Raw genomic sequence first — 12,231 nt, forward strand, 5'->3', positions numbered from 1 at the left:
CTCATTTTTTCTGCTTTAATAAAGCCGAAGGGTCGGTCGTTTCGTTCACTCTAATATCTACATAAAAATACCAGTGCTTACAGGACTCCGAAGACTTCATTCATAAAGAACATTTATTTTCTCGGAAAAAAAAAAACAAACTCTGTTATGAAAAATTGCGGCAATTTGAAATGGATGGAATTTGTGAAAACTTGTACCCCATGCATGTTAACCTGCGCCCGGCCGCAGAGGCGCTTTTAAGAAAGAAAGCACTTTTTATTTTCGCAATAGTTTATGATCATTTGAGGACAATGCAAAGGATGAAAAAGTAGGCTGACGTGAAAAGGTACGTTTAATCAGGAGCTCTGTGCCTACGACTAAAAGGTGTGGCATACTTCTTGGGCTAGCGAAGACGTGTGACTGTTTTCAACAGTAAGTTCAGCTTCCTATTATAGAGCCGCAACAACGTACATCAATCTTATCAGAAATAAATCGACACTCTTCTTAGTTTTGTTTTTACATTTTAACATATGGATCCGGTGTGTAGATAACAGCGGTAAAAAAAAAATGCCGAAACGAGTTAGGGAGGGGAGAGATGCAGCACTCGGAAAATTTTGGTTTGTGTTCTGACACTGAAACACCCCCCACCCCTGGCTGCTCCCTTGATCCCAGCACATGCAAGCGTTGAAATTATGGTGCACATTCAATAAAATTAATCTGGGACCCACCATTACACCTTGCCTCGTAACCACTGCCTGAGCATGTTGTTACAATTGCTGATAAGGAAATGACGTGCCTTGCTCTTTTGCCACATAATAATAATAGCATAGTTGAGTGTTTGATGGAATCCTGTCTGGCAAGATGGAAGTATAATAGTAGCATGTTGCACTTGATGCTACAGTACGCTTATTGGAAATGATCACCGACTTTATTGAGGACTATGGTAGCAATGCAGCTGTTATAGATATCTTCCAGTAATTTTGCCCCACATGCCTCACACAGGGTTAGTAACAGCTGCTGAAAATGATCGGCTATGTTTGTGAGGCATAACTCGCTGTGTGGCTGAGTGACTGAGAGAAGTTTCTTTTTCATGACGATGCATCAAGGCAGAGTCGACGCAGTGATCTTGATGTGGGGCTCCATTCTTATCTTCATATTGGTCTTTTATGAGAATATTTTGTATGGCTCTCTTTACAAACCTGGAGCGCATCCAACCTTTGCACAGCGATGGTGGCAGCAACTGCCACAATTTGTGAAGGCTCATTGGCAACCAGAATGTACGACTTTACGCTGGAGCATCATCGCTGTCGTTTTCCCTTCCTTTCCTGAATTTGTAGCCCTAGCTTTTTGAATTGTCTTAATTGTTATTTGTGTATTATTCAGCTGCTGAATTTGGAGAGTGCAATTTTGATGAAATAGGTTCACCTGTACACAAGTAAGTACGGTAATACTACTACTCCCAGTGTCTCAAGCTAAAGATCACTGCCCTCAGTGTGCATTTTTGGAATGGTGATGCATCACTGTAATAATAACAATTATCCTGTGTAGTGCAGCAACCCTTCTGATGGGCAGAGCTGTTAGTGATACTTAACGGTGTGCTTGGAAGCCGCAGAGGAGACGTAAACTGTGAACAGATGAATGCAACTGGTGTGGGTGAATGTAAACTCATGGCCGGCTCAGGAGGAAGGCTTAGTGTGGAGAGTGACAAACTGCCTCGGAAGGCTTTCGTGGTGCCGGAGCAGTTTGTGGCTTTGGGAAGTGGGCGTGAATGCGTGATCCTTTTCGTGCTGCCATGCAGGTCACCAGGTGCTGGTGACATTCCTTGGTCGTGGCTCCTACCTGATGCGCTGTGGGGAGGAGACGTTCTCTGTTCTGGGCCGTGCCTCTGTGGAGCGGGGTGTGGCCCATGTCGAGTGTGAGGTGCAAGGCTCTGACCTCAAGATTCGCACGGTGCTGCATGAAGGCACCCTCCACGTCTTCTCCGTGGTGAGTGCCACCCTGACGTAGATATTTCGAGTACTTTTGGCACTCAAGGCCATTACATGAAAATGTAAAAGGGAAAGAGTGCATTGATGCTTCGTCTCACTCAATGGAGCTAGGTCAACCTTTTTCAAATATGGCCATCTGAGGTCGTGGGAGTTGACCCAGAGGTGGAGCTGACCGACTTGCAGGGTCTGGGTAGGTTTAGCAAAAGAGCGCAAAAAGGATGGGTTGCCGCCGTTTTGAAGTGAATGGCAGTGCAGCGTAGCCTCTGGAATTCACACCTGAAAATCAGTGTCGAGGCACACATTTTACTTGCGGAGGCGGCTGGTGAAGGAAACCCCTTTTTCATTTTTTGGTCTTTTTGTAGCTTATAAAAGCTGCATTTTTGGCCAGGGTGGCCTCTTTGTGATTAGAGCGCAGTACCCTATCAATACAGGTCGACTTTAGTTGTCCTCCGTGTGCCTTTAACAATGCACAGCTAGCTCAAGAGGGTATAAACTATAATAAAGAATGACATAAACCTCTGAAAGAAAAAAGCACTGCACACTTTACGAGTTATAGGTAACATTTTACTGAGATTTGATCACGTGGTGGGATACACCGATAAGGGCGAGGTTTTGCTGCCAGATGGTGCATCAGGTTGTTTTTTGCGGTTTTCAGTGCCAATTTTAAATTATAAACACTCGTTTCTTTGGTATAACAGGACTCGGTTCTTACGGTATGAGACAAGATCATTTTGTTTCCACCATAATTTTGGGACATGGTCTGGTCAGTTGTCGATCCATTTAATTATGTGCCTCCTTCTCCCACGTGCAGTGGCACTATCTCTTGGGAGAAGTTGAGAACCGAGGATGAAGTAGTGGCACGTACGACAGCATTCATGGTTCCTGGATGTTTTTGACTTCGTTCAGAAGTCTCTAACACTTTTGTTGAATATTTTTTCTAAAAATGAATTTTTTTTCTTGTTCTTCTCTTGTACATTGTACCGAAAGTAGTTTGATATTGTGTGTTAAGAAACAGGTAACCGTCCGCGTTTTGGTTGCAACAGGATGGCGTGGAGCAGCTGTCAGTGCCCAAGCCAGCGTACCTGCAGAACGCGGCTGGCAGCGGTGGGGCCGGTCCCGCAGGTGCAGTGGCTCCCATGCCTGGTGTGGTGGAGAAGCTGTGCGTCAACGAAGGCGACAGTGTTCGGGAAGGCGATCCCCTCGTTGTCATGATCGCCATGAAGATGGAGGTACTGGCCCCTTTTCTGCAGTCTGGCAAACTTGCCTAAAGGTTGGGTGTCTGGGATGTGTGGCCATTGGGCAGAACACAGTTGTCTCCGCAACCAGAGTGGAGGGTTGAGAGTGCTTGATGGCAACAGTCTCTCGAAGCCTTCGAGCCTCGAAAGCGCTCTTCAGAATCTTGTGGCACATGTGGTGTTGCTGACCACAGGAAAAGATGAAAAATGCCGCTCCACAATGGCTTAGCATAAGCCTACTCTACAGAAAAGGGCTTCTGAGAAAAGAGAGCACGTTGCAGCACTGAGTGTGAATTCAGATGCCATCCCATACTGGCTGCATTAATTGCGACGAGACAAGAAATTCTCTAAATCGTGCGGCCATTCAGAGTCATTGTACTCGGATTGTCTACATGCACAGAGGTGCCAAAGTCAGTGATTGAGGTGCCTTTATCAATCTAGCAAAGCTTTGCAAAACCCAATACAGAGTAATAAGGGAGTAATTACTCATTGGCGTCCACCCGAGCGCAGCCATACGGCTACAAAGGAAAGCTAAACAGCTTTCTCAGAAACTTTGTACTTAAAGAAAAATTCGTCCTGCTCCATGGTTCGAACCCGGAACCACTGCTTCACCGGAGCAGTCGCTAATTGATGAATAACTGGAAGTGGGAACTGTTTTGGTACAATTATGGCAGGGCGAGCGCGAATTGATCAATAACTCAAAGTGGGAACAGTGTTGGTCCAATGACCAACACAGTTCCCACTTCGAGTTATTGATCAATTCGCTCTCGCGCTGCCATAAGCTTGCTCAATTGGTAGAGCGACTGCTCCGGTAAAGCGGTGGTCCCGGGTTCGAACCCCAGACCAGGACGAATTTTTCTTTAACTACGAAGTTTCTGAGAAAGCTGTTTAGTATGGCTGCGCTCGGGTGGACTTCAATGAGTAATTACTCCCTTATTACAAATCTACTCCACCTTGGAGGATTCTCCTAATCATTGGACCAACTCAATACAGAGTGATTTTGCTTTTAAAGATATAAATTCATTAGCCTGGTTGATTGGCATAGGAGAGTTTTACGTTTTACTTAACAGGCATTTTTTGTGAGTGATGCACTTAGTGGTTATGCTTCATAAAAACCAACACAACAACAGTTTAACAGAAATTGAGCAGCTTTTTTCGAAATGAGCCTAATCTGGTCACCAAATTTAAGTGAAGTTCAGCTGTATAGATGGTAAGTTCACCCATAAATCTCTCCTTTAAAAAACTGTAAAAATTAAATAGGCCATACAACTGACATTTTAAAGCATATCATGTAACAGCTGTCAGTGTGTTGCTGGGAATAAAAAACTTCTGTGTTTTCCTCGGTTTCTGTCATGGTAAATTTGGTTCATTAGAAAAAAAAAAAAAACAGAGTTGTTCGTACACTGTTTCATGTACAGAATTGGCTGAAAAATTTGCAGTCAAAGGAAAAAAGCTTGTATTTCAGAGCTTGTTTTGCCTTTCTACCATAGTGCGTTGATGTGTATAATGGTGCTCTGAGCTAGACAGTAATCTTGTCATGTGTGCGTCGGTACCAGGTCATGCATAGTTGATGGAAGTGGGGAGGTAGTTCTTCAAGGAGAAAACTTGAACGAGAGCTGTCTGTCTGTCAAACTGTGGCCTAGCCCCCGAATCTTTTCTTCTTCCCTTGTTCAGTTAATTTCAGATACCTTAACATGCACTGTAGAATATGCTTTCTCAGTGGGCTATTGTTTTTATTATTATTAGTTCGTTCTGTCGTTCTGCCATTTCTTGAACCAGTTGACCATGCATCTTTCAGTGCACCACCGGTGCTTACATTGTCACGAAAGAATAATGCAGCGATCACGGGCATGTGTGAGGTAAAAGGGAGATAAGTGCACAAAGTCTTTTAACAGTGTGTATTCTTTGTTTTTTTGTTTCAAGTTTTAATGGTTTTATGCCTTTCCTAGGATGATTAGTGCCTCCTTAAAAGGAGTCCTGTACCACCCCTAACCCTTAAAGGGACATGGCCAACACCATTCATTTCTTGCTTTTAGTTTAGTAAAATTGATTCTATGCCTCCTCCTGGCTATGTTAATGTTTGTGCAGTAGTAAAAGACACATTTATTGCTGAAAAAATTGGATTTAAATATTTTCCCGCCACTTGATTAAAACTTGTGACTTCCACACTGAAAGAGACTCTGTGATCACCACCTGAAGGTGAAATGCAGTGTAACTTGGCCTCAGGGATCCATGCACACAAAACTCTCTGGCACCAGAGCAGTTTTTTGTGAAGGTGGCTGATAGTGGCGATATCTGTGCTTCATTTTTTTACGTTTTCAAGCCTATAAAAGCTTCTTTTCGGGCATACCAGCCTTTTTGTGTTTAGATATTACAGTAATCTAACATACAGGCCAACGCCAATTTGTTCTCAGTATCTATCTAAGCATTACAGGCTATCTTAGTGAACATCCCAACCAAATTACACTCTTTCCATGTGCTGTTGCTGCTGTGTATGGTGTATGCAGCCCTGATATCTGGCGTCCCGGCGGCTTAAGTTGAAGGAGACTGGAGGAGAGCCATCTGCTCCCTTTGGGCATCTGGAACTGGTTCTCTTGGGATGACATCAGTTCAAAACTGGTTTCAAACCATCTTTTGTGAGAGCCCCTTTTACGCAGGCTATGGGCGGATCCCTCGTTGATGTGAGGGTGCTACTCTTTGGGTCTAAGTTGAAGCCCAGTATATGTTGTTTACCAGCCTGTTCTGATGGGAATTTCAACAAAAGCTGACCTAGCGAAGGCCAGTGCATGCAGCTGGATTGCTTCAAGTGACAGGGTCCTGTGCTAAAAGCAGAGGCTACTGGGAAAGGCCCATGTTGCTCGTTATACTTGTCGGGGCTCATGCTGACTTGGCTGTGCAGTCTGTGCCTGCAGTGCTTTGTGCTAGTTAAGAATGCCATCTATATGTGGGGACAGGTTTGCAAATGTGCAGCGAGTTTCTTCCTTCCCGTGCAGTATGTCATCAAGGCAGCCACTGCAGGAGTCGTTGAGAGGCTTCTCTACAAGGCGGGGGACAATGTGGCCAAGAATGCGGAACTCGTTAAGATCAAGGCTGCTGTTGCTGAAAGCTGAGGAAGGTGCTGCGTATCAAGTTGAGTTGCCCGTCACAGCTGCTTGCATTTGACCTGGTGAGCATTTGTAAGTTGCAAGCATGATTTTTTATTTTTCTTTTTAGCCTTAGTTCAGTAGTATAAGAAAGCAGCTTTGGTATTTTCCATGACTGGCACAAAAGGTACACTAGTTGTGACACAACTTGGCACTGCCCTTGCTTACCGTAGTTTCCAGTCTACATCTCGCACCTGCATATAAGTCACCCCCCCCCCATGCGAACGGAGGTTTTCTGAAAAAAATTATGCAAAAGTCATGGCGGTGCATAAGATGAGCCTGTTAATTTGGTGCACACTGCAAAAATGCACTGAGGATCCCTTTGTTAGAGAATGCGACAAAAGTACACACTTGCGGCGGCCACTTTAGGCAGACAATCCTTGGACTCTGGTTAGCATGCCTTCTTCCTACGGTCCACTATCTTCGTTGGCCTCATCGGCCTGAGCACCGTTATAGCTTTGCGCCTGACCCGCATAATTTTTTCATTCACATTGAACTGCCTTCCTGCTTCCCGGTTTGCATTCTCCAGTGCGTATTCAATGCCACGCAACGAATTTTGCATCATAGTTCTTTCCCCTCACAGGCGGTGCCGTATTCAACAGGAACAATGCATTATGCATGCAAAGTACACTGCAATGGTGAATGGAAGTGACGTTGATAGAACTGATGCCGAAATCAAGACTTGCAAAAATACGTGATTCAGCCCACAAAATTAGATTTCAAAAATAACACCAGAGTTTTCTTCCCTTTTACGTATCGATTTTCTTTTAAAATGGTTACTGTGTACAGCAAAAGGTGACGTATGGAGGTGCGTCCATTCTTCGGCCTGTATAAGTCGCTCTTTTGTGAAAGACCTAGCCAACGAAAAATTCAGAAAAAAAAAAAAATGCGTCTTATACACTGGAAAGTAGGTACCGTATTTTCCGGTGTATAAGACGCACCCTTGAATAAGACACACCTGCCATATATGCAAGCTGTCACTGAAAAAGTTCGTATATAAGACACACCCGTGTATAAGACGCACCCCAGTTTACCCAGTTAGGCTAGTGAGGCTTAATTAAACACGCTTGCGCGACTCGCGAAATGCACCGCACCTGTGAGCAATTCTTAAGCAACGTTAAGTGATCGAAAAAGGCAACAGTCACGCCATACCTGCCCACGTTTTAGCAAAAAAGAAAGAAAAAATGATACAGCTCCCCATATGTCCATAACAACATTTTATTTCTACTTGAAACCTTCGAAGTCTTCATCTTCAGATGCGCTATCAAAAGGTTCACCCATTTCTGGAAGCAACTCAGCTGAAACATGCATTACGTACATGGAGCAAAAAAAGTTGCGAAGGGTGACTAAAAAAGAACGCCGGCTTGTCTTGACAATGGCGAGAAGCGCGATTGTCACCATCTTTTGGCGCTTCTCATTACTTTTGCTTGGGGCCTCCGAAACAGCCGCGCATTTGTGATCCTGGAAGTCGTCATCCCCGCCGTTTCATGATAAAGATCACCTAGAATGTCGCGCACGGCGGTCCCGGTATTGAAGTATTAACTGTGTTACAACCGCGTTATTGGTAGTGATATTTTTTAGGTGAAAAAAGCTTGAGCATGAACCGGAGTAATCGATGAACTCGCAAAAAAAGATGAAAAATTCGCATATAAGACACACCCTTGTATTGGACGCACCAGCAAGATTTTCGAAAAAAAGCTGCGTCTTATACACCGGAAAATACGGTAAATTTAAAAGGGCAGGCCAGCCTGACACAAGGTGGGACCTTTGTACGCAGATGAAAAAAAATGTATGGTTGTTGTTGGTGTGGTAATGTAAGACTGACAACACACTATACTGTGAGAAGTTGTTCTGGTGCAGAATACAACGTGCAGAGTAGGGAATGTGCTGTTGTGACATTCACCTTTCCTTGGTTGACTTTAAAGGTTTGCTTGAATGAAATTTTATTAAGGGAAATTGGCTGTAGTTATGTGGAACATGTAGAGAAAGTAATTGTGTCAAAGTCGCGCAACCGCGTGGTTCTTTATTTTGAGGCATTCAAAATATTCCGCAGGGGGCCTAGTTTTGGGCCACTCTAGTTTCTCTCCTTTGCCTGTTGTCGCGGTGGCTGAATTTCTTTGGAGGAGAAATTCTAGAGGCCCGTGTAGTGTGCGATGTCAGTGCACGTTAAAGAACCCCAGGTGGTCGAAATTTCCGGAGCCCTCCACTACGGCGTCCCTCATAGCCTGAGTTGCTTTGGGACGCTAAACCCCATAAACCATAAACCACAAACCTTTGCCTGTTGCGAACCCTCCCGCTGCTTTTCCCTGTTTGCCCCCATGTCTGCAAGCAATATTTTAAAGTATCTGGCTTGTTTTTGGCACCATTATTTCTGTCTTGAAGTCGAGCACAGGGTTCTAATTTCTAAACTGTATGTGCTACGACCAATGTTCTGAATTTGTGTTGTAGTTGCAGTTGATGGAGCAGGAGTTTAGTGAATAAAACACGGAAGCCTCATTACACTGCTGCAAATTAAATACAGTCATATTCCTCTACAGTGAACACCTTTACATCGAAATGACTTGTATAACAAAGGATGCCACAAGTCTGGGTCAGGTTCCTACATTTCACATGCATTTTGAATGCCACTGTAACAGATCGCTTCAGCGATATCACCTGCAAAGTGAAGCAGCTGTTGTGTTCTAGGTTTCTGGCTTGTTTACAACTGACAGGCACTGCTGCACACATGCCAGTACCTGGAGGCAGGGGCCAACTGAAGCTGAGCAGTGGCACCGATGCGCCAGCATGGCCTGGCACTGCTGCCGGCCTTCCTTTCTCCTCTTCTCCTGGCCGCCATCGCTGCTTTGTGGGAGGCAGGGAAATAGAAATGAAGGAAGCAAGAGATAGGGGAGTGTCCTCCAATCAGGACCTGGTTAAATGACATCGGGGCCACCCCGCACCCCATCCGTTCTGCATCACTAGCCCGAGCATGTATCTTAATAATATGTGTGCACATTGTTCGAGTGTTCTCAGGTGCGTAGCTGACTACACTGGCCCTTCCTGTCTTGCTACTGAGTGTGTGCAGCATTGTTGGCAGTGTTGAAATGGCCGGGTGCAGTAGCAGTCATCGTAATGTAGGGTGGTTATGGCATGTTTGGACCCTGCTGCCGCCGCCTCTGTGATCAACACGATCTTGCAAAATGAAACCAGTACAGCTAATGATATAGAAAAAACATCAGTAATGTTGCGTAGATGCAAGGGAGTGGGCTACTGGTCTGGAGGCTTGTACTTTGTTCAAACTGAAAAATGAAATTGTTTTTTCTTTTTTGCTTCATCATATCCTTTTTGTCAGGAATGCCAGTTGGGCTTCCCTTCCTTTTTCTAAGGATGCCACCTGTCACTTTTTTGCATAAAAGCATTCGCATCCACATTTGCCACAACAGCCGAGTGGGTTGAGCATCCACCTTGTGTGCAGTAGGTGCGGGATTTGATCCCAAGTGCCGCCACATGCCCACTGGTTTCCAATCGGCTCAACCTTCCCCTTGGCCTGGTGCTTGGCTTGTCTAGGCTCACATGCTAGGAAAATGGGTCTATGACCCCACCTTGTGTCGACAAGAATGCCTCATGCCATGGCACTTTTTGGCCAAAGCTGCCTTTGTGCCATAAAAATTCGTCATCATCGTCACTACCACATTTACTTTCTTTGAGAGCTCCTTTAGTGCCCAGTTTCGCACTGAGCCAATAATCAGGCATAACACTGAAGCACTAGTGCCCAGCATTTGATTTTCCATCAGGCCAGTCCGGCTGCTGTTCTACTTAGTTAGCATCATTCAATGTAGTAAATAAAACTTCTGATTGATCACTGCGCAAGCATGTCATAAAATTGTTGGTATTATACATACTAAAAGTGCATTGGTGATGACTTCAGTGTGTTACTTCATGAAGTAGCAAGCTTGTGACGATTAGACATGACCAGCTGAACATAAAGTCTCATTCTGATGAACTCACATCAACAACTAAACAGGACAGAGTGCTAGGACTTCACGCATATGAGGCAAACCGCATATCGAAATGTTTTCAAGCTACAAATGTTTAATGCTATCTTGCAGAACGGTGTACAACAGTTTCCAATGGCAGCACTGGAAGGCAAGCTTCATACTGTGTGCAGAAGGTGATCAAGTGCTGCGCAAATGTGAGCAGGAACACACACAGCGTGTTTTGCGATGCGTGCATTTATGTAACTAGTATACTTAAATGGCTGCTTGGTGTCGTGGTTTGATGTTTGCTGGTGCTAGAATGCAAAGAACATCACTGACACTGAGTAGTTCTGCACGCATGCTACAAAGAGACATGCTGGAGAGGTCGTTCTGGATACTTTGTTGCTTCCTGCAACCAGTAATGGCTTCCACTCTTTTTTTGGTTCTGGTATAAGAAAGGGTGATTTTTGCAGTCATCATTTCTGGCCTGCTCGCTTGTATCTCGAGTGTAATATTTTACACTAGGCATTTTTTACGACACTGGCTGGCCAATTTTTCATACTTTAAAAATGGTTGGAACGATCGAACGGTCCGAAAAATTTGTGAGCTTAAAGAGAAAATCACTTTGCTGCAAAAATCAAAAGTCACAACTTTGCCATTTCCCTTTTGCTCGGTTTGCAAGTGATAATATCAGACTGTATTTAAGCTATAGTCAAGCTTTTATCATGTCTGCACTCCCTCACACCACCAGTGCCAGACTCTGCAATGCTGCTGCAGGCCATGCCACGAGCTCGCCGCACGGAAAAAGAACAGAGCATTTTTTGATGAAACAATGGTCGGGACACGCGTGGTAAGAAATGAGATGAAGCGAGCACCTCCAGTTGGACTCCGATTTGCCCCACACCATGTTCAGCGGTTCTAAGCTGCGGTGAACGTTGCCGCTGTCCCGTTTTCAATGCACTCATGCGTTTTTTTGTAGGCCACCTCGGTGGCAACAAAGGGTGTGCCATTAACACAAGTGACAACAATCTCGAACAAATAGCCAAGCCTACCCAAACCAGTCTGCCCGATTGACTCCATTTAAGTTCAAGATAGTGCCTTTCACAGCTGCAGAGGGTCAGTTGGCTGTGACTGCTATGCCCACTTGCATCACTGTTAGGTCGAAATACGAATGTTCAGTCAATCTCCTCAGTATTGATGATGTCTATTTTAGTCCAAAAATATTTAACTTTTACAATATTGGTCGTGAATATCTATGCGTTCTTATGAGGCACGAGGTGGTTGCTTGGTAATGTCCAAAATATCCAAGGGCGTCCGCAGAATTTTTTGCAGGGGGGGGCCCCATTGGTTGTTGGCGCCGGAGGGGGGGGGGGGGGGGGTATGTTCGTAGCAAAAAGGCACTATTTGCGGAGTAAATTTATTTATTTATATATAAATAAAAATAAGTGAAATACACACATGAAATAAAAATTACAAACAGCAAATTAAAGCGTGGCTAGGAGAGATACATTGGAGTTTATCAACGAAGAAACAATTAAAATTAATAAAAAATGCAAAAAGATACTGTCACTTCGTGGAGAAAAGTGCTCAGTCTTGCTGCATACGGGTTCTCGACTCACCCGGATTGATGACCAGCACACAGCACAATATCGTCCCAAACACGCAACTACTGTCACTCAGTCAGTCTTCCTTGAACAGTAACTGTAGACGCCTCGGATTTTTCTGGGCGAATTGCGTGATTACACGGGTGATAAATTCATTTCTGTACTTCATTACACGCTCTCGGTGCACACTCATCACACACATTGATTGGAAAAACGGTTGAACGGGTATGTTGAAAACAAAAGATTACTATATATACAACGAAAACTTATTTACAAGATAAATGCACGCTCGCAGCTTCATACACCTCGCTCCATCTTGCTCGCGC

General features: G+C 44.5%; 1 protein-coding gene across 11 annotated transcripts in view; it reads left to right on the forward strand.

Annotated features, from left to right (window-relative positions):
* Nucleotides 1-12,231, forward strand: part of Mccc1 (Methylcrotonoyl-CoA carboxylase 1) — a 40,939-nt gene that overhangs the window by 19,521 nt on the left and 9,187 nt on the right. Inside the window, exons 12-16 of one of the 11 annotated variants that reach the window (XM_089543085.1) lie at nt 1,778-1,965; nt 3,011-3,196; nt 6,196-6,378; nt 10,434-10,516; nt 11,053-11,637. In XM_089543085.1, the coding sequence (XP_089399211.1) occupies nt 1,778-1,965; nt 3,011-3,196; nt 6,196-6,312 (491 nt within the window). In that variant the 3' untranslated portion in view covers nt 6,313-6,378; nt 10,434-10,516; nt 11,053-11,637. Of the gene's footprint in view, nt 1-1,777; nt 1,966-3,010; nt 3,197-6,195; nt 6,379-9,030; nt 10,517-11,052; nt 11,638-12,231 lie in introns of those variants that run through there. The other 10 variants (XM_089543086.1, XM_089543082.1, XM_089543080.1 and 7 more) reach the window with 10 other exon arrangements.

The sequence above is a fragment of the Amblyomma mixtum genome, chromosome 5 (assembly GCF_055824585.1).
Source record: "Amblyomma mixtum isolate Tamu chromosome 5, ASM5582458v1, whole genome shotgun sequence".
Classification (NCBI taxonomy): Eukaryota; Metazoa; Arthropoda; class Arachnida; order Ixodida; family Ixodidae; genus Amblyomma; species Amblyomma mixtum.